Source organism: Haemaphysalis longicornis, unplaced genomic scaffold (assembly GCF_048455015.1).
Source record: "Haemaphysalis longicornis isolate Haplotype H1 unplaced genomic scaffold, Haemaphysalis longicornis Haplotype H1 scaffold_1, whole genome shotgun sequence".
Taxonomy (NCBI): Eukaryota; Metazoa; Arthropoda; class Arachnida; order Ixodida; family Ixodidae; genus Haemaphysalis; species Haemaphysalis longicornis.
Genome location: NW_027526203.1, coordinates 181,871,137 through 181,893,744, shown reverse-complemented (window position 1 = coordinate 181,893,744; position 22,608 = coordinate 181,871,137). Strand labels below are relative to the sequence as shown.

At 45.9% G+C, this 22,608-nt stretch overlaps 1 protein-coding gene across 1 annotated transcript in view; it reads left to right on the top strand.

Moving 5' to 3' along the window:
• The window catches only part of LOC144139878 (methionine aminopeptidase 1-like), a 34,503-nt gene extending 13,439 nt beyond the window's left edge, over window positions 1–21,064 (top strand). Inside the window, exons 7-14 of the mRNA XM_077672120.1 lie at window positions 6,873–6,940; window positions 7,022–7,092; window positions 7,906–8,037; window positions 11,280–11,385; window positions 11,638–11,675; window positions 11,979–12,044; window positions 14,362–14,550; window positions 20,762–21,064. Of these exons, the coding sequence (XP_077528246.1) occupies window positions 6,873–6,940; window positions 7,022–7,092; window positions 7,906–8,037; window positions 11,280–11,385; window positions 11,638–11,675; window positions 11,979–12,044; window positions 14,362–14,525 (645 nt within the window). The 3' untranslated portion in view covers window positions 14,526–14,550; window positions 20,762–21,064. The remainder of the gene's footprint in view (window positions 1–6,872; window positions 6,941–7,021; window positions 7,093–7,905; window positions 8,038–11,279; window positions 11,386–11,637; window positions 11,676–11,978; window positions 12,045–14,361; window positions 14,551–20,761) is intronic.
• Window positions 21,065–22,608: the final 1,544 nt, after the last annotated feature.

The window sequence follows — 22,608 nt, the reverse complement described above, 5'->3', positions numbered from 1 at the left end:
GGCAGTGGCCACTTTTATAGCGGGCAAGCGGGCGTCGCGGAACGTTACGAGAGTTTCGCGCTGGAAAGCACCGCAAACGCAGTGGCTCGAGTTTAGGGGTTGTTTGTTGAGGTAAAAAAACGACTAACCGCTCATTATGGTGGGTACACAGCGCAATCATTAAATCCAACCGGTTTTGCACTAGGCGCTTTGCATGATCACTGGGCAATTTTTTCCCAAGCTGTGACGCAGTGGCTCGAGTTTAGGGGTTGTTTGTTAAGGTAAAAAAACGACTAACCGCTCATTATGGTGGGTACACAGCGCAATCATTAAATCCAACCGGTTTTGCACTAGGCGCTTTGCATGATCACTGGGCAATTTTTTCCCAAGCTGTGACGCAGTGGCTCGAGTTTAGGGGTTGTTTGTTGAGGTAAAAAAACGACTAACCGCTCATTATGGTGGGTACACAGCGCAATCATTAAATCCAACCGGTTTTGCACTAGGCGCTTTGCATGATCACTGGGCAATTTTTTCCCAAGCTGTGACGCAGTGGCTCGAGTTTAGGGGTTGTTTGTTGAGGTAAAAAAACGACTAACCGCTCATTATGGTGGGTACACAGCGCAATCATTAAATCCAACCGGTTTTGCACTAGGCGCTTTGCATGATCACTGGGCAATTTTTTCCCAAGCTGTGACGCAGTGGCTCGCAGGGTTCGCACAGGTCCTTGAAAACCTTGAAAACCCTTGAATTTAGAAGTGTCAATTTCAAGGCCTGGAAAGTCCTGGAATTTTTAAATGCTCCTTGAAAACCCTTGATTTTTCCGGAGAGAATCAATGGCCCTGTCTTTTCACAATAATTTAAAGTGTTTGTCGTGGATTTTAGGTGCTAACCAATGTAAAGAAACATTGTAACAATCAAGTTTCCGTGTATTGAGTGAAATTACAAGTTTGGTGGATTTTCATTATTACAAGGCAACATTGAGAGCAGGCACCTGTCAATCCAATCCACGTCACGATACAATCCAGTGAAATCCAGCTTCTGTTCCCTATCTTGCATCTTCCATCTAGTCTGTGGACGCTCGCTCCTTGCATGTTTGCTGTGCCTCATATGCTCCATCTGCATTTGCTTTTACGTGCAAATGGTGTACGTGTACATTGTTCATCCTGCCTTGCAGCAACACTTGCGGATTTAATTTTAGCTGATGCTCTCGCTGACCAAGCAGGAGATGCAGGCAACATTAACTAAGTTTTGAAATCAAACAGCCTCAGCAAACACAAAGGAAAAGGAAAAACCCCTAAATACCAGCCATGAAATAAAAAATAAGGCTGGGGAAGCATTTACGAACGTGTTAGCAACTATCTAAATGTGCACGAATGTGCTTAGGTATTGTTGAATAAAAAACTTTTGCATTGTGTTGGAAAAGTTATAAATAATCCCATATAAAACGTTTGATGGGGACCTTGAAAATGTGTTTTTTAGTCCTTGAAAGTCCTTGAAAACCCTTGAATTTTTGCTTTTCAAGCCTGTACGAACCCTGGGCTCGAGTTTAGGGGTTGTTTGTTGAGGTAAAAAAAACGACTAACCGCTCATTATGGTGGGTACACAGCGCAATCATTAAATCCAACCGGTTTTGCACTAGGCGCTTTGCATGATCGCTGGGCAATTTTTTCCCAAGCTGTGACGCAGTGGCTCGAGTTTAGGGGTTGTTTGTTGAGGTAAAAAAACGACTAACCGCTCATTATGGTGGGTACACAGCGCAATCATTAAATCCAACCGGTTTTGCACTAGGCGCTTTGCATGATCACTGGGCAATTTTTTCCCAAGCTGTGACGCAGTGGCTCGAGTTTAGGGGTTGTTTGTTAAGGTAAAAAAACGACTAACCGCTCATTATGGTGGGTACACAGCGCAATCATTAAATCCAACCGGTTTTGCACTAGGCGCTTTGCATGATCACTGGGCAATTTTTTCCCAAGCTGTGACGCAGTGGCTCGAGTTTAGGGGTTGTTTGTTGAGGTAAAAAAACGACTAACCGCTTATTATGGTGGGTACACAGCGCAATCATTAAATCCAACCGGTTTTGCACTAGGCGCTTTGCATGATCACTGGGCAATTTTTTCCCAAGCTGTGACGCAGTGGCTCGAGTTTAGGGGTTGTTTGTTGAGGTAAAAAAACGACTAACCGCTCATTATGGTGGGTACACAGCGCAATCATTAAATCCAACCGGTTTTGCACTAGGCGCTTTGCATGATCACTGGGCAATTTTTTCCCAAGCTGTGACGCAGTGGCTCGCAGGGTTCGCACAGGTCCTTGAAAACCTTGAAAACCCTTGAATTTAGAAGTGTCAATTTCAAGGCCTGGAAAGTCCTGGAATTTTTAAATGCTCCTTGAAAACCCTTGATTTTTCCGGAGAGAATCAATGGCCCTGTCTTTTCACAATAATTTAAAGTGTTTGTCGTGGATTTTAGGTGCTAACAAATGTAAAGAAACATTGTAACAATCAAGTTTCCGTGTATTGAGTGAAATTACAAGTTTGGTGGATTTTCATTATTACAAGGCAACATTGAGAGCAGGCACCTGTCAATCCAATCCACGTCACGATACAATCCAGTGAAATCCAGCTTCTGTTCCCTATCTTGCATCTTCCATCTAGTCTGTGGACGCTCGCTCCTTGCATGTTTGCTGTGCCTCATATGCTCCATCTGCATTTGCTTTTACGTGCAAATGGTGGACGTGTACATTGTTCATCCTGCCTTGCAGCAACACTTGCGGATTTAATTTTAGCTGATGCTCTCGCTGACCAAGCAGGAGATGCAGGCAACATTAACTAAGTTTTGAAATCAAACAGCCTCAGCAAACACAAAGGAAAAGGAAAAACCCCTAAATACCCGCCATGAAATAAAAAATAAGGCTGGGGAAGCATTTACGAACGTGTTAGCAACTATCTAAATGTGCACGAATGTGCTTAGGTATTGTTGAATAAAAAACTTTTGCATTGTGTTGGAAAAGTTATAAATAATCCCATATAAAACGTTTGATGGGGACCTTGAAAATGTGTTTTTTAGTCCTTGAAAGTCCTTGAAAACCCTTGAATTTTTGCTTTTCAAGCCTGTACGAACCCTGGGCTCGAGTTTAGGGGTTGTTTGTTGAGGTAAAAAAAACGACTAACCGCTCATTATGGTGGGTACACAGCGCAATCATTAAATCCAACCGGTTTTGCACTAGGCGCTTTGCATGATCACTGGGCAATTTTTTCCCAAGCTGTGACGCAGTGGCTCGAGTTTAGGGGTTGTTTGTTAAGGTAAAAAAACGACTAACCGCTCATTATGGTGGGTACACAGCGCAATCATTAAATCCAACCGGTTTTGCACTAGGCGCTTTGCATGATCACTGGGCAATTTTTTCCCGAGCTGTGACGCAGTGGCTCGAGTTTAGGGGTTGTTTGTTGAGGTAAAAAAACGACTAACCGCTCATTATGGTGGGTACACAGCGCAATCATTAAATCCAACCGGTTTTGCACTAGGCGCTTTGCATGATCACTGGGCAATTTTTTCCCAAGCTGTGACGCAGTGGCTCGAGTTTAGGGGTTGTTTGTTGAGGTAAAAAAACGACTAACCGCTCATTATGGTGGGTACACAGCGCAATCATTAAATCCAACCGGTTTTGCACTAGGCGCTTTGCATGATCACTGGGCAATTTTTTCCCAAGCTGTGACGCAGTGGCTCGAGTTTAGGGGTTGTTTGTTGAGGTAAAAAAACGACTAACCGCTCATTATGGTGGGTACACAGCGCAATCATTAAATCCAACCGGTTTTGCACTAGGCGCTTTGCATGATCACTGGGCAATTTTTTCCCAAGCTGTGACGCAGTGGCTCGAGTTTAGGGGTTGTTTGTTGAGGTAAAAAAACGACTAACCGCTCATTATGGTGGGTACACAGCGCAATCATTAAATCCAACCGGTTTTGCACTAGGCGCTTTGCATGATCACTGGGCAATTTTTTCCCAAGCTGTGACGCAGTGGCTCGAGTTTAGGGGTTGTTGAGGTAAAAAAAACGACTAACCGCTCATTATGGTGGGTACACAGCACAATCATTAAATCCAACCGGTTTTGCACTAGGCGCTTTGCATGATCACTGGGCAATTTTTTCCCAAGCTGTGACGCAGTGGCTCGAGTTTAGGGGTTGTTTGTTGAGGTAAAAAAACGACTAACCGCTCATTATGGTGGGTACACAGCGCAATCATTAAATCCAACCGGTTTTGCACTAGGCGCTTTGCATGATCACTGGGCAATTTTTTCCCAAGCTGTGACGCAGTGGCTCGAGTTTAGGGGTTGTTTGTTGAGGTAAAAAAACGACTAACCGCTCATTATGGTGGGTACACAGCGCAATCATTAAATCCAACCGGTTTTGCACTAGGCGCTTTGCGTGATCACTGGGCAATTTTTTCCCAAGCTGTGCAGCCGTTAAATTTGCGACACAAGAGTGTTTTGGTGCCCTGTTGTCGACAACACTGCTGATTCTATAGAACGAGGTTCAGTGTTTGCGCACCATCTCGTCCACGCCCATTGCCCAATGTCTAGGAACAAAATTCAATGGCCCTACCACGAATTTGGATTGTTTGTCTAAAGTCGGATGGGGCGAATCTAGCATGAGAGGCTTGAGGAAATCGCCGGGGAAACACCAGCTTGCGTTGACCCGCCATGCTGACAGCCTGGCTCGCCACTGAGTCGCCGTTGCTCGGCGACTCCTCCGCTCGCCACTTCGCTCTAAGCGGGTCAAGCTCTTCGTGCGCTTCGAGTAATGTGGCCTAAAATGCATGCGTTTGGGTTGGGACCAGAATAAATTTCGAATAAAGCGATGTTTCGAGTAAAGCAATTTCGTTATAGCGAGGGATTACTGTATTCTGTTTTCAGATAGCTCATTTTATACTTGTGATGCGCTCACATAACCTTTTGACACTGAACAGCCCCATGTGCTAAGCTGTGCCTTCAGCAAGGTCTTTTGGCACATTAATATCAAGGAAAGACTATACCTTACTCTTTACTTTGGGGGCAGCTATGTGTTAGGCATACATCAAGTAAAGTATATGAAATCAAGGGTTGGATGGAAGCCCGTCTGATTGGGAAAACGCATAACAATTAAAAAGTGGCACTGACCATGAATGATTACAAAAACAAAAAAAAAAGTTTTTGTAATCATTCATGGCCAGTGCCACTTTTTAATTGTCAAGTAAAGTATAGGTACCCTAGTATAGGGACTAGGCATAAAACTGGTGTTTCTGCCATCTAAAGGCCTGCACGTAAAAACCTCCAATGAGCCAGGAAGGCATCCCAGATGCACCAAATCAAAGGGCAAAGGTCTATGAGGTTGTCCCCAAAGCAAGTACAGCAAGGACTATGCTGCTGGTGCAGTTTGAAAATCATGTAGTCTTTGTAAACCTTAAGAGCCGTTTTCTCAAACGTGCGTTTTAAAAGTTCTTCGTTGCTCGTGGAAAGGATAGCACGGCAACCGCTGGGCGGATTTCGACCCTGTATGTTTTATTTCAGTCCTTAAAGAGTTCTGCAGTGTATGACATTCTCGGATTTTAATTTGAGGGCATGGTTGTTTCTTTGTGATATTTACGGCCGAGCCTTATTTTTCTCCTCCACAGGACAAATGAGTTTGTTCTACATTTATCAAGTCAAGTTTCTTCCTTTTCTGAAGTTTCTTCCTTTTACAGAGCTCAAGAAGCTTTTTAAAACACTTGTGTGGTGAAAATAATACCCGCATGAATTATAAGAGCACATTCTGGACACCAATTGCTTAAAGGAGCCATGAAGACAAAATACAAGCTTGTTTTATTCGAAAGATTCTGTGTATAAGCGTCCTCAGCGCTTGCGCGGCAGCAAACGATGCCGTATTCACTGAGAAATTAATTCATTTAGGTTTAAATTTTGATTCTCCCACCAAATCGTGTGTTTTGGTGACGTCTACAGTGAAGTCATAACGGCGTGTACACAAACTTGCACTGCGCCATTCGGCACTGCAGTCTTGCTGTCGTCAAACCTCCCAGGCTGGCTTTTTTTTTTTGTTGTTGTTACGGTAAAAAGTAATCGCTTCGTGAAACATGGGTACGCTTGACAAGCAGGGTCACGTAAGGCAACGTCCCTTACGCCAATCGGCCAGCGTCGTTTAAACAACTCTAAAGCGTCGGACTGCTGTCCAGCTAAAACAAACATAGTGCGCCCAGTACCAACAGCAGTGCGCATCGGTACTTCTATATTTACGTGTATTTTCATAACTTATGTTGTTTACCGCACCATTCTTACTGCTTTAAAATGGCTACGCATTGCATTTAGGCACAAATAGTTCGTTCGGCACTGCCTAAATTGCGTTTGCTTTTGTCGGCTTAAGCCAATCGCACAGCTGGGCTCATATGACATCATAGGTTCTGTTGCGGGAAATGAGCTAGTGGGTCGCATGGCCATTTCCTTTTTCCCTAATTATATAGCGTATTTGAACGAAGAGTACGTTAAAAGTGGTGTCAGTATCACTGTAACGAGGCAACCTTTCGAATGAACCACACTTGTGTTTTGTCTTCATGGCTCCTTTAAAGCATGGTTTGGGAATCTTTCTCAAAATCAGCAAAACGTGAAAGGCCCTACCCGATTGGTTTGTCTAGATTTATCATTTTGAATTTCCATCAACCATGCATGGGAGCAGTGCTTAGCCCTAGGCAAGCCCTTTGACAGCTTTTAAATTCATGACATAAATTCATGGCTTCAGTTGCTACAAATGCTAATACAAGCCAGTTCTCATGAGTAATAGGCAAAGGGTTTTAGTGGTTGCTAAGTTTAGCTCCATCTGAGACATCATGGTTCTTGTTTCATGTTTGTTGCTCTGGTTTGCTTGGTTACAGGCGAGCATTGAACGTGACTGCTACCCATCTCCGCTCAACTACTACAAGTTTCCGAAGTCTTGTTGCACGTAAGTGCCATTGCCTCTTTGAGGAGTAGTGTGCTCGCTTCAAGATTGACCAGCTAAGTTGACCCTGCCCTGCTTTTTCAGGTCTGTGAATGAGGTCATCTGTCATGGGATCCCCGACATGCGGCCTTTACAAGATGGGGACTTGCTCAACGGTAAGTCCTGCGCTGTGTCCCCATGCATGCTGTGGTGCTTACGTTTGTCCAGCGTACAGGCTTTCATGGGCAAGCCTGAGTTCTTTTTTTACAATATCGCTGAACTTAATCCTGTGTCAATACAAAAAGTTGGCTTTGCTGCAAAACCTAAAAATTCTTCTGGCTTCATCGCACAACAAACAATAATACATTGACGTTTGAACACAGTCGCAGCAAGAAAGCTAGATGGGCAAAAGACTTCGGTATAATTAGCGTACAAACGACCTTTAGTTCAACTGAACGATCTGGTTATTTGACAATGTATTGCGCCGATTTCCCTCCCATCGTCTGTGTTTGTTAAGAGATAAAATTTCAACACAGCCGTGCAGTTGTTAGACTGTCATATGTTTTTGTGTGTTTAATTAAGCATATTTCCTTGCTGTGGCTCACATATGTAGTTCGTAGTGGTCATGAATTAGATGCCCAATTCACAGTTGAAAGCCAGAAAAAATAGTGAAGATCATGGTATATTGTTATGAACAGAGCACACGTGCAATTAAGCAAAAAGCTTTCCATAAAAAGTGTTCACCAGGAGAAAACGGAATGAAAACTTTTTCCAGGTGAATACCAAGGAAAAAAAACCTACAGTGCAGCTGTAAGCTTGGGGCATGAGAGGAGGGGTCTAGGCAAGAAAGGAAATTAGCGCAAATCGCACGACTTGTGGACATTTCTTTGCCTTGGGGGAAATGGTTGGCTTTGTCTTCTTCCAGCTGAGAAATGCTGCTTTGGCGCACTCGTCGCAGACCGAGGTGGTTGTTGTTTTCCCTGGTGCAGTGGACATCACGGTGTACCACCGTGGCTTCCATGGGGACCTGAATGAGACGGTGTTCATTGGAAATGTGGACGAGGGGGGCCGCAAGCTGGTCCAGGTCACCTATGAGTGCCTCAGCAAGGCCATAGAAGCAGGTATGCTTCGCAGCACACACACTATCAGGGTGGGCCAAAGGTGGCCCCCGGGTGTGTGATAAGAACTGGAATGGTCGTGTACTTGGAGGCAGACTTGGGGGTTGGGGATCTCCGACTACACTTCAGATTCAGGGATTTTTTGAACGGGAGGTAGCTTTGCATTGTATTTGCCACGGTGGCTCAGGGGCTAAGGTGTTGGTGCTACTGAGCTCAAAGATGCGGGTTTGACCCTGGCTGCGGTGGTCGTTTTCCGGATAGAGGCGGTAAATGAAAAACGCGCACGTATCGAGGTTTCGGTGCGCGATTAAGATCTCCAGCTGGCCTAAATTAATCCGGAACCCTCGGCTGTGGCGCACCTCAATGCTCAGGTGTAACTTTGGTGTGTAAAACCTTCAGAGTTTGAATTATGAGCTTTGCATATTATGTACTGAGCTGTTCAGTGGTGAAGGGAACAAGCAAGCATGTGACCACCACAGTTTGCGAAAGCGCCAAACCGAAAAATGGTGCAAATCAGTAACAGCTGTCACATGCACGCTGACTGCTGGAAGCGGGAGCAGCTACGTATTGTCTGCTACGATGCACCGCTGCCGCCCAGCGTGGAGAGCTTTCAAGTCTTGTTCTCAAAGGCCGACTTAAAAGGGGGAAAAACATAATTGGAGAAAGTCACTCAAATTCCAGATTTTCCCAGTATGTTTGGTGCAACTCGCATCACATCTTGGAAGTTCATTATCCATGCACTCTTAACTCTTTCCTTACAGCGCCATAGGCCATCGGACACGGAGTTCCGATGATTTCAAATGTCCCACGAAAGCTAAAAACGGCACCTGGCGGACAACTAACGCCATCTGGCGTATTTATTGACAACTCATTTTTCGATTTTATTATGTTTTGTTGATATGTCGCGTGCAGAGACCATGCCAAGAGTGAAATTTGAACCCGCGATAGTGGCGACTTGTGTGAAAACGGCGTCCGCTGTATTTGGGCTCTATTTTTATAAACAAAACGGGCTTCCTATTTGACGACTGCAGCTTTACACATTGATGTGTAGGGTCTGGACAACGTACGGTGGGGATATTTTGCGAAATGCGCCGCGTCATAGCGCGTTATCACCTTCATGATAGCCTGTGTTACGAATCGGCCAGCGCCGCAGTACTTCCCCGCATCACTCCTCGGCTGTGCGGCGAAGCCACTCGTGCGCCTTCGAAAACAGGCGCAATCATGTCGGTGACAAGTGGCGACAAGCCGCGTCAGACGCTTCGCTTTGAGCGCATTTCCAAAACTTCGGCGGCTCCCTGCGAGGCTCGTCTCCACGCTCTTCAAGGACACAGAGACCCCGTCGATCGCAACGGAGTCCTCCTCTCTCCCCTCTCTCGGACTCAACGTGCGCGGAGGCTACCGACGACTAACGAACACTCGAAAGAGCGTTGCGTGTGTCTGTGACGTTTGTGCGTGTTCCCACTTGTTGGCGTTTCGACCGTTACCGCTTTTGGGTATAAATAGAGCTGCCCAAGCGTTGTAAACCATTCCTGTTAGAGCAGCGAATCGATGTTGTCGCTCTGCTCGAGTCCTGTATTGTAACCTCGCCCGTCGGGGCATTGTTCTTTGGCTTCGGCTCACCTCTCGCTATGAAGTAAACAGTTACGTTAGCCTACGGCTTCTGGACTTCATCACGGCTGCAACAGCGGCTGGCCGCTCGCATCATACACGCTGCCACTCGTATGTCGGAGGCCACGGAGCTCGGATCGGGTGCCCCCGCCCGGTCGCAACACCTGGCACTCGTGCCAGATTACCGATTTTTTTTTTTTTTTTTTTTTTTTTTTTTTTTAAATTACTAATGTGAAAAGGATTTGGTGTCAGAACACAAAAAAGTGGGCTTGGATGACCGACTTACACTCGAGTGGCTTCGAGGAGGGGCACAGCCGTCAGTTCCGCTAGGTTGAAGGGCCCACAAAAATACAAAACTTGGTGTACAGCGTTGACATATATATATTGAATCATAGCCAAGAAATGTAGGAACAATTTGTATATCTTAGAATTCCTAAAATAATTTTTAAGGTCATTACAATCGCCTATATATGTTGCGTGTATACTTTTTTGTGCATTTTTTTTTCTGATTATTTGACTAATAAACTAAGTAATTGTACCTTTCACAAAACTGCTGTTATGTGTTTGTAAGAGCAATCTATAAGCTACAATTCCATGCATACCAATGCTAAATGTGTCCACTAGCTCAAGAGAAAGAAATAGTTTTGTGGAAGCACTCAAAATCGGCCGTTTTTCCGCCGTAACGAAAGGGTTAATTTGAAGATGTTCAAGAACCGTTACCAACTAGAGCTAAGTGTCGATTCTTCTACGATATTTGTGGTTTTTCCAAACAGTGACAAAGTGATCATTTCTTTCCAGGTTTATTGCCAGCATTATAGGCATGGTGGAAATAATAAAAAAAAAGTGGTCGAGAAATTCAGTATTTCAGACAGCCTTTGCCATCATGGTTGAGCCCAGGATAGTGTGACAAAAGTGGCAAGAAAAAAAATTAAGGTGTTCGCCTTGTTGTGAACAAAATAAAGGCTAAGTTATAATGCCTCAAGAAATAAAGGACACTAATATGTGGACTTCTCCAGCTAAAACAAACTTTTTTGTCAACTCGGCATTTGAGAGCGAAATTTTCGAGAGCTTCGAAGCTGAACAGCAGTGGCTTGCCGTTGCCGATGATGCGCGGCCGCTCCTGTCTCTACCAGTTACAGTGCATGCTCCGCTAAGTCTTGTTCTCACCTTCTCTCACCGCTGGTGCTTCCGGGAGCACGACAGCCACATACTCGCTCGTTTCCTTTGACAGGGGGACCCCATTGTACCTCCAGCTTTATAACGCAAACATGCGTCTTGAAACCGGTTATTGAATAGTTAATAAGGTCTCAGTATTAATATTCGGGTAGTTACATTCTTTCTTGCATAGTACCCACCTGGCCACGTAAAGCAGTGGCGAAATGGGCATTCATACTGCTCTAACAATTTCTTCAAAACTGCAATGTCTAAATTACCTTGACACACTCTGTGCAGTAGTGCACCTGTATGTTGGGCAAAGATGTCAGGTCGATTGAAGACACGCGGCTTCTGGCTGTGCAACTTTCCTCTCTGTGGCTAAAGTGAAGTCATGCGTGGTAACGCACAAGGTCATGCAGTAGGAGGATCTGTGCGGGTTCTGACTTGAAAGCTTGTCAGTGATGCGCGTATTTACCATGCAGTGACCCCAGGCATGCGTTACCGGGACATTGGCAACATCATCCAGAAGCACGCACAGTCCCATGGCTTCTCTGTTGTGCGCAGTTACTGTGGCCATGGCATCCACAGGTAAGGTCATGCATGCCCCCTCTAATGCTCTAATACTCCAGTTCATTTTACAGTTCTAATTTTAAAATAGTATGCAGCTTGCTCTTCCTTATTTTTTCTGTTGATTCAGTGATGAGTGATGCATCATCGTGCAGCGGTAGACTACGTCTCGTGAACTGTTTCATTCTCTGTGAAGAATTCTACGAATGCTTTTTCTTCCTTTGTGTGCTTGTGTGGTGCTTTGGTAAATCATGCTGATTTGCTTCATTTTAGGTTGTTCCATACAGCCCCTAGTGTTCCACACTATGCAAGTAAGTAGTGCCTATACTTTGCCTTCAACATTATTGATTTTAAAGGCCCTAAAAGGGATTTAAGATAGTCTAAAAGGGGGCCAATAATGAGTTGAACAGAGTGCATAGTGAGCGCAGGGGAATAAAAAGAAGAATTGCAAAAAGGTTTTGTACGTATGTTACGAAGTTTCATGGGTGTCTGAGTACAGGGTTTTTAGGTGTCATCACCATATTTATTTTGAAGTGGTATGTGTGCACCATTCACTTCAGCTTTTCTGTGACTTCTCTCTCACTCTCTGTATCTCTCTCTTTTTTTCTTTTTAGAAAACAAAGCCATTGGGGTAATGAAAGCAGGCCACTGCTTCACAATTGAACCCATGATCTCGGAAGGTAAGCACATTTTTGTGTTTGGCTACAAGCTGCTGCCTGCAAAAATGGTTAATCATCCTGAAGTGCTTATAGGTAGCAATGTGGACACTCGTTGATCCGCTTGGCAGATATCCCGTGGTATTCGCTCTTATACAACCTCAACTGGGGGAACGTAACACCCTTGCTCGCCAGAAAAATGCAGCTAACAAGCGTGTCGTATGTGGTACACCCACCACACAGATTCGCCTGCACCGCCCACTGACTGTTGCTACCTTCAGCACCCACAGTCTGGTGGCCTTTCGGCAAGCTTTGTGAGAAAAGACTGAGCCCCGCGAGTTAAACACCAGCTATAGAATTCATAGTTGAAGAAACTGGTGATTGCCAACCAAAGGTTTATTTAAAAAGGTAAAAGAACGTTTCGGCTTCCATACGGAAACCTTGTTCACTGAGCGGAAAAGCCCAAAGCCCGAAACGTCTTTTTACCTTTTCAAATAAACCTTTGGTTGGCGATCACCAGTTTCTTCAACTATGAATCTTTTACCCGACCAGACGAGATTTCGTCGAACCTTAGATTTCACCAGCTATAGAAAAGGATAAAACAAGGTATTGCTTGTTATCGTCTTTAACACTCACAGCGGAGTCGGGCCTAACAGACCTGGCAAAGGTGATAATACTGAGCCTGCGAGTTAAACTCCAGTTATATGAAAAGATAAGAAAGTAGTGCCTCCTAATGAAGACCTCGCCTGCTGTGCCTGTTATCACCTTTGACATTCAAAGTGGAGTCTGGCCTAAGGGTGAGCTGGCAAAGGTGGTTATACTGAGCGTGCAAGTTAAACTCCAGCTATATGAAAAGATAAGAAAGTAATGCCTCCTATAGAAGGCCTCGCCTGCCGTGCTTGTTATCACCTTTGGCATTCACAGCGGAGTCTGGCCAGCTGGCAACAGAGGTGCCGTATTCACTTGAATCTAGGCCAACCCGAATCTAAGCCTACCTTTTAAATTTGGAAGTCCACAAAATTTTTTAAATTTTCCTCAAATGTAAGCCAGTAAAAATAGGCGGGGATGACAACAGGCACAAAACTGATATTTTTTAGCGGCAAACCTACTCGAGTTCACTTTCTGTTGTCGTCGCAGGCCTTAATCGAGCCTACAGGGAAGCTTTCTGGGATGTCATCCCAAGCTTGTGTTGAGACCTCTGCCAATGCAAATGTTCTTTTCATCAATGCCAGTTGCACCTTGCCTGGAGGTTTGACGAGTTCCTGTCCACCAGCACAGCCTTCCACATAAAGGCTGTGCTGTAGTAATACCGCTACCAATGAAGCAGCACCAAGCAGGCGAACTTTTACTGCCGAGCTGATTTGGAACACTGAGTGAACATAATAAAATGACGCCCTGCCATTTCCATTTTGTGTTGCTACGGCAGCAGGTACTAGTGGCTACAATGCTCTTTCTCCAGGAAGTGCTAACTGCATGTTACTTGTTGAGTTTCGATGAGTACTTGGTGTATTTTAATACCAATCCTCGAATCTAAGCCAACCCTTGACTTTCATATCCTGCTTTTTTTTTTTCTTTAAAGCATCAGCTTAGATTCTAGTAATTGTTAATACCAAGCCCCATGCGTGATACTCCATCTATAGAACAAAGCGTAGTACTTCCAGTTGGTTTTGCCGTGCCTGTCATTGCATTCGACACTCAGTTGAGTCTGGCCTTCCGGTGATCTGACGATGGTGGTAAGACCAAGCCCCGAGAGCTAAACTCCAGCTGTAAAAAAGATAAAATGTAGTGCCTCCGGTACAAAGCCTCATCTACCATGCCTGTAATCACCTTTGAAACTCACTTCGGAATCTAGCCAGCTGTCAAGAGATAAGACTGAGCCCTATGAGTGATACTCCAGCTCTAAAAACATAAAATGTGGTGCCTCCAGTTAAGGCCTCATTGTACCTGTTATTGCCTTTGACATTCTCAGCAGAGTCTGGCCTTCTGGCGAGCTAGTGAAGGGGATGAGAACGACCCCTGCAAGTGATGACTTGTTTATGCAGTGCTTACATCTTGTGAACGAAGTACACTTCCTATTTTGTTTTGGTGTTGCGCTAAGACAGTTTTTCCTGTGGTTACTTCAACAATCTCAAATAACTGCTGAGAGCAATGTCCATTCATTTCAACTCGGTGGGAACAAGCTCGCCGAGTTTTCAGGCCGTGCAGTATGTCGAGGTTTCCTTCATTCTTCTCATGTGCTTTGCACGTCCTCCCTCGCAGTGTAACAGGCATGCCAATCGTGCATGCATCTGCTCTGTGGCTGTTTTAATGCCTCCTCTGCTGCCCCTGGGCCTACTTGCAGGCACCTGGCATGACGAGGTGTGGCCTGACAACTGGACTGCTGTGACGGCTGACGGCAAACGGTCGGCCCAGTTTGAGCAGACCCTGCTTGTGACGGACACTGGCTGCGAGATTCTGACCCGTCGGCGCACCCACGATGGTCAGCCGTGGTTTATGGACAAGTGACCCCTTGGGGAGAAGTGTGCCCTAGGTAGGTTGTCGGGCATTTTAATTCGAGGGTTGTTTTAATTTACCCCACGCAGCCGGCTGGATAACAAAGCAGGAAAAACAAGTCGTAGCCTTTGAGGCTGGCATTGGAAAGTAAGCACATTGATTGGTTCAAGTGAGAAGTTTTGAAAAGAAAACCGAACAATGCTGAATTATGGGTTTAGGGCTGGAAAAGAACCTGGTCAATGAGACAGGCTGTGGCAGGGGCCTTTGAGACAATTTTTATCACCTGTTGCAAGAAATGCAGTGTACCACGGATGTTTGTGCATGTCATCTCCACAAAAAAAAGGGGGGGGGGGGGACCTTGCCTGAAGATATAAATCAAGGTATCCTCCACAGCAACACGATGCCTTTGCCATGCAGCCCCCATGATCAGCAGCTGGGGAAGTTAATCTTTGGCTTTTAAAGGAAGGTAGAGGTGAGCAACGCTGTAAAAATGTGAGCATAAAAAAATCTACCTGAAGGGGCATGGTTTTATGCGACCTGCTCGCAAGAGAATGAAAATGCACGCGCGTGTTAGAACTTGCACGAATTTGTACCATTATGCAAGTCCAGTGAGCCATGAATGCGTAAGAGTGCAGACCGCAACGTTCTGTAGCCAAGCGCTGAATGAGGTGCACATCAAGTTTGTGCTGTTTCACTGATCCTTGATCTCTGGCTTACTGACTGCACGTTATTCAACTGAAACTGCGTTGTTTTATGTAGAAAGGCTGCTGCAGTTGCTGCTCATCTGGCCGTCATATTGTCCCGGGAAAAATGAAACAGGAAGGAGGGTTTAACGGCATATCTGTGCCAGGAGGGAACAGACTAAGCCGCGATGCAGTAGCACTCGCAAGCAGGCAGAACGCATCTCGCACCTTTTCCTTGTCTTCTTTCAAGTCTCACTCGTATGGGTGCCGTGGCGCATACCCAAAGGGGGATTGCAACAGGGAAACCGCCATGAGACATGCGCTAATGGGCTTGGACGATAACAGCACTGCGGTAGTGTTTTGCGCAGCTATGCATTTAACAAGTTAATTGTGGCACCGCACCATCTTGTTGAAATAAACTTTGCTGTGCGGTACAAAAATTTGAGGACACTTGAGCGCTTCTTATTAAGAGTTGTGAATGCGAAAGCATCGATGACCAATTGAGTGCCGCAGTGTACAGAGCACCCTGGATTGCTGGTGACTGTTCTGCCGTTGAGCAAGGGGAACAGAAACGGCCAGAGTCAAACTGAGGTCAAAACCGGCTGAAATTAAACTGCTATTTGGAGGGGTTATCAAGGAGAGCGGCAGGCAAAAAGCAGCTGTGGCATCTCCACTTCTCCGCATGGCTCTGCTCATGCTCTATTTCCTGAAGCACATGCTATAGAATTTGGTTGCTGTTTCGGTTGCTACGCAGAATGCGAGCTTTTTCGTTCAATGTGTGATTTCTTCGCATTAACGGAATGCCTGCGCGTGGGGAATTGTACTTGCAAAGAAGGGCCCAGATCTTCGTTCTGCTGTACGAGAATTGCAAGCCACTGGGGTAGCAAACAGCAGCAGAAGTTTGCGGCTTCTCTCTTGCAATCCACAGGTGTAGTACACTCTACGCCCTTTACAACAGACCCTCCTCTAAATCCGGAAAAAAATTTTCGCTGTATCTGAAGTATGCAGTATCCAAATAGAGGGGGGGGGGGGGGGTTATTAGCATAAAGTGGGAACTTTGACCAGCATTGCATATACATGCTACAGACAATTTACACATCTGCAGCATCTCTGCACAGCAATCATGTGGGGGGAAATAATCGCCTAACGCTGTTTTTGAAGCTTAGCACAGGCACTTGGAAAAGGCCTGTTTGAGTGCATAGAGACCCACGCTAGGCCGAGCAAATAAAGCAATGTAACTAGGAGCAATTACTAACCAGCAATAAAAATCAGTCATGGCCAGCAGATTTAGCCAGGCTCTTTTCAAACCCTCGTGATGAGGCAAGTTTACCCGAAAAATTCGGATCGCTGCCTGACGTTCTCGCAAGGCACCTTCCACATTTTTAATGGTCTTAGTCGGGTCAGTAAAACAGCTGATACGAAATAGTCTGATGAAGGGCAGGCGTGAAATCGAAAGTTAGACCAGTTGGACTCTGCACGGCCAGCGGCAGATTGCACACAGTGGATGGGAACCATTCTCCTGCTTGAGGCGTTTAATGCTTTTTTCATCGAACGGAACGAGAACGGTGCATGCGTGGGAATAATAAATGCCGAACTTCACTGAGCCTGAGTTCTTTACAGTTAAACCTGGATGTAACGAATTTCTGCGTAACGAATTCCTGGATTTTATGAAGATTTTCAATTCCCTATTGAAGCCCATCTGTTTGTGACCTCTATGTAACGAAAAGTCGCCGCGGTTAACCTTAATGTAACGCAAGTCGGCGAGCTGATCAGTCATTGTTTTTTGCACTTTGACTCAAATATCGACCGGAGAAATTAACTAATTTAACGAATCTTAGTACTACCCTAAGGAGCCAGCAGAAATAAAAACATCTGGAATCGCCTAAACACAACATTCGTCATGATGATGCTGATGATGAACATCAGCATGATTCTGTGGCTAATCTAGCAGTGACTTCTAGTTTTGGTTGTGTAGCGTGACACCACACCAGCTAGCAAGAGTAACTACCCTTCACGTTTCTTTTGCGCATCGCAAAGTACCTTTCGTTTCCACGTAAGAGTGCGGTTTTGGTTCGAGACCTGATTTGAGGTGCTAGGCTGTCCTGCCGGCGTATAGTCGCACGTTTCCATTCTATCTGTGGTATCGGTTCATTGGCGATGAGTGCTGCTCTTAGAAAACCATGTTGCCGCCTGGTTGCAGCTGGCACCCTCTCAACAATTTTGAGTGTGGTAAAGAGCATCAAGTTCGCAAAAAGGCACCCTTTAAGCATAAGTTCCGTTCTTGTAACGAGTTAAGGCACCGGAAAGTGTCAGAAGGCAAAAGTGATACTTAAGTTATGTTAATATAAGAGTAGGTGACCTTGCTTTTTTGGAGCGCCGTGTAGTGCCTAAGCTCGTGCGAAAGCAGCAGGCGCAACTCGCGCAGTTTCTGGCTGTGAAATAAATCCATGAAGGTTCAGTTCATCCTCACTGATGCCTAGCATATTGACTTCGTTTCTGCTTCATTCCCGCGAGCCTTAACTCGAAACCTGCATGTAACGAATACCTGGATGTAACGAAAAATTGCAAACATTTGTCGACTTCGTTGCATCCAGGTTTAACTGTATTACATAAAAAAACTGTGCCGCAGGCAGACTCGACTTCTCGGTGCGCCACTTTGCGTATTCGAAAGTGCAGTTCTTCAGTCTCACCGGGGTCACGTTCTTCAGCAGCATCCTTGTTCTTGATGGTCGAGTGGACCGTCTGCTTAGGCAGGCCCGTACTTCTGGCGACGTTGGCCTGTTTTTGTGCCGTCTTCAACAGTGTTAATTATGCTTAGTTTATCCGACGGTGGAATCAGTTACCCAGCACTGGCTTGCCGTGGCTGCACCAATGACCCGATTCTACATTGACAATGTTGCCAGACATGGTAGTTTGCTTGCCAAAATATTTAAAAAAAAGCATATCGAGTGCCGGCACCGCGAAAGTCCGGCATTAACATTCAGTCAAAACAGTTTTTGCCCAAAATTGTCTGTTGTATCCGATAGTCTGCTATAGCGGGGTCCGCTATGAGTAGAGTGGATTTCACTTCAGATGCATGGGGATCAAACAAACCAACAGAAATGGTCTGTTGCAAGTGGAAGTCCGTTGTTGCTGGATCCACTGTAACCAGCGAAGGACTTTGGTGAGAGCGTTAATTGCTTGCATTTTCATGGGGAGGGAAAAGTGAGCACGGGCATGTTGCTGGGTGTGGTTACAAGGGGTTAATCTAGTCCAGCAAAAAAATGCATGACGGGGGGGGGGGTAAGGCAAGGTGATGAGCTTGTGTGTAGCTCTGTGACCATTTCGTGCAAATGCTGGTACTTGACCAAGCATGGTGAAGTTCTGGCTGGCAATGGAAAGTGCAACTTGGGCGCCGTCTTTGCAAGGGGGAATTCCCCTTGGGTCTGACATGCGTGAGCATCTTCTGTGTTGTCTGACTCGTACCGTTGCATGTCAAAAATATTTTGATGCGTGCACACGTACTTATTGAAATCCCTGTCCTTCGCCTAGTTACCCAACAGTGGCAGATTGAGTAAGGCTGGAAAGCAGTTAGGGCATTGTCGTGTTACACACGAGGGCTCACGGCCATGTTTGTATGCCATATGTCAGGGTGCAATTATATTCTTATTCAGTCACTTAACTAAGGAAGGATACCTGAATATAGGGTATCTTTGCTTTCAAGTGCACGCTAGAGATCCCCAGGTGGTCCAAATAAATTCGTAGTCCTCCACTATGGCTTGCCTCATGGCCCAGGTATAGCTTTGGCACACAAACCTTGTACAGTTAAACCTCGATGTAACGAAGTCCGTAAAAATCGTAATTTACTTCGTTACATTGAAATTTCGCTACATTGAAATTCGCGGTTATAATGAAGTGTTCATTATGTGAAGCATTTCCTGCAAACGAAAAAGTGGCGTGCATACATGGCTGGTGCACTGTTTGTTTCTGTCGGAGTTTAAGAACGGCACCGAATGTTGACGCTGTGCCTTATCACCGTAGCCGGATGTTTCTCCGCACGGCGCAAGTAAGGCGTTACTGGGAATATTTTGAACATGGCGTGAGCCGTTCCCGTGATTATTTGGACTTAATATGCTTATAAACGACTACAGTGACGACAAACAAACTGCGTGAGACAAGGCAGACGATATCACGCATTCATAGCAAACCCCTTTCAAAACGCGCGCGCACTGACGTCACGGGTCCGGTGCTTTGGCGGAGTGATACACTACATGAGGTGATGCCGTTCTTTAGTTGTAACCGGGTATAGAGACGATTAGGCTTACCACTGCGGATGATATTTGATGAATGCTTTCGTAAGCGGCTCGTATGACGTTTAAAATTTTCGCCTGCTTTATCCGCTTTTTTTTTCTTGCATAACCCTCTCGTTTGCCCCTCGAGTTGCGTTTCAGCGAACGGTTAGAAGCGGTCGTGGAGCTACCCGCACCGCGCGGGTGGTCTCCGCGGCTGCGTCAGCGCGCTTGTGGCTTGCGGGGCGTGTTTTTGCAGGGAGAAAACGCTCCATGCGGTTCACGCTGACTCCCGAGTAGACGATCAAGCTCCAACAGAAACAGAAACTGTGCGCTGGCCGTGTATGCGCCCCACGCAGTTTTTTGGCAAGGAGCTTGCTCATGGACTCCTGCATCTGCGGCATTGGGCGGCCCGTGTCGCCGTTCGCGTTTTATTAAGACCCCGTTTCGGCGCTTGCGTCTCCCAAAATCTGCTTCTACAACTAAAATTTTGTGCCTGAATCTCCATGAAGCTTCGTTACATTGAAATTTGGGCAAACGGGACTTCGTTACACAGAGGGTGAAAATACATGGTGTGCATACACATGAAGTTCCAAAAAATTCCGTGGTTTGTTACATCGAGGGTTTCGTTACATTGAAGTTTGTTACATCGAGTTTTATCTGTATAAGTACAGTGGTTTCTGCTGTTTTTCTGTTTTTATTTTATTCTGTGGGCAATATGGGGGTGATACCAGCAAAAATTTTCGCTGTTGATAAGTCCTCCGAGTGACAGAGCACAATGAAAAAGCACGTGGCTGCACTGGCGCTTCCTGCGCTTCCTTTGCTCCGCTGCTGCGGTCGCCTTGAAGACATCAAGGGGGAGCACAGCTTGCCAACTGCTTCGGCCGATGCACCCGTCGCATGCTGTCTCGACGGGTCCCATGACTCCAGTTGCTGCTTGTAAGCGTTTGAAAGGAGCATGCCACTGCAGGGTGGCAGAAGAGGAAACAATGGAAATGGCACCAGTGACTGAAATGCCGATAGCCATAGTGCTGCTGCTAAAGTGAGCAAACCATGCAAGGAACACCGTGTTGCAGAATTCTAAAGCCGGAGCAAGGCGTGCACATTAGGCCAGCCAAGCCTCAAGTTTGTGAGCGAGAGGGTTGGTTTGCTCATGCATTCTTAAAGATCCAACAAGGATCCATCCACCAATGGATCCTCCATTAATTTTTTTTTTAGTGTGACTGTGTCAGAATTTAGCCAATGTTTTCTTTTGCTTCCTTGTTTCTCATACCCCTCTCTCTTTTCTGTTTTGCAGGTAAGGAATGCCAACAGTCTGTAAAAAGAAAAAATGGATTTCGCCTGTGATTTAAATTCAAAGCTTGTGATCAAGGACAGTGCTGAAGACTGACTATTTTTCTTGCTTAAAGCTAAACAACTGCCCTCGTGGGACGTTGTCGATGAAACAGCTGCAGCTCTGAAACAAAGGAAGCAAAGCCCGACGGACCAGGCACATGAAAACTTTGCATCCACAAAATTTAGCACCGGGGCTGTTGACATGAAATGAACTACTACATTGCTATTTAAGTCTGCCTGTGTGAAATAAAACATTTGATTCCTATGTGTGCCCACTGTTTAAAGCAGCCAATAATGACCGGTGCTCATGCCAGAAAACTCTGCTGGGAGAGACAAGTCCGAGCCCTGGGATAAGACCGAGCCCTGGGATAAGACATCCTACTGTGTAGGTGCTTCTTATTCAGAGGGGCCTTTGCTTTAGTATGTAGTGCATGTCGCATTCATCGGGGACAGTCGGGCGAGGGTTTTCCTACCTGACACTCCTTGCCAGGGAGCCAGCTCTATTCTAAAAAGCTACTGTGAGGATACTTGGTGATTTTAGTATCTGGCATATTACGCATCTGCGCAAAGTTTGGTGTGGGAAACGCTGCTCTAGCAAGTGTGCCGTGGTGGTTTAAAAGTATTTTTTTTTTTTGCAATGAAACAAAATGCAGCCACTCTGCTGATGTTAAAATTCTCTGCCTAGAACGGTGACCGTCTGTGGCTTGTATTGAAAATAAGGCTGAGTGACTGCCAGCGTATTTCCAAACACTTCGCTGCATAGAGCACCCACGTGACATGTCTGTTCGCGCGATGGAGAACGGTAATTCAACATGGTCATTGGCTGCGCCCCAAACCTAAAGCGATTTAAAACATACCAAGTCGCCATTATTAACAAAACTGACGTGTAGATTTGAATTTAGAAAAAAAAAGGGAAATGAAAAAAAAAAACTAAGATAGGCCTGCTGGGGCTCGAACCCAAGCCGTCGGCACCAGAACGGTGGGTTCGTTTTAGCAGGCGCTCGGGAGAATATAGCGCGCGGAGTGACATCACACATGTCGTGTAGGTGCTCTGTGCTGCGAAGCGTTTGGAAACACTTTGCCAGGACACGTCTGTACTGACCTGTACAAGGTGAGTTTCAGCACTACCAGACAACTCGGCACTTCCTTTATGTGCATATGTGATGCAGCTTGCATCAAGGTGTCAGATATTGTTGGGGTTCGACATTTGATGTTGATGGGGGAAGGCAAGTACCGTAATTACCCGATTCTAACGCGCACCTTTTTTCCGAAAAAATAGGCCGAAAAATCGCATGCGCGTTAGAATCGGATACGAAACCGAAACTGCCGAAGGAGCGGAAATTTCGTCCCACCCATCGCCATCACCATCTCAAGATGGCGCCAAAGCCTTTAGCAACAAATTTTCGAACGCAGGAAGTATAGGCGCTTTTCTATCGGCGTTCACACAAATCGTCAAATCGTTCCACTTGCGCACTTGATAACAGCAATGGCAGCAGCGGCTCTCACGCATTCAAAGCGAGCGGTCGGCTGAAGCGTGCGCCTCTGGAGAAGCTCGCGGGATGGGCGTGCGAGGCGTGGGCCACGATCGTTCGGGAGTTCGTTCATTCAGAAGTGTGGCATCGCGAACGCTCTTGACGGCACCGAGGACGAGATGTTGTGGTCAGCGGAAAGCGACGAGGAGTGAGATGAGTGAGATTACTTGGGGAAATAAATCGCCCATTTCTCTCGCATTCGTTTCTCTGGGTCACAAAGTTCCGTGCGCGTTACAATCGGAGGTGCAAGTTTTTTCGTTTTTTTTTTTGCCAGGAA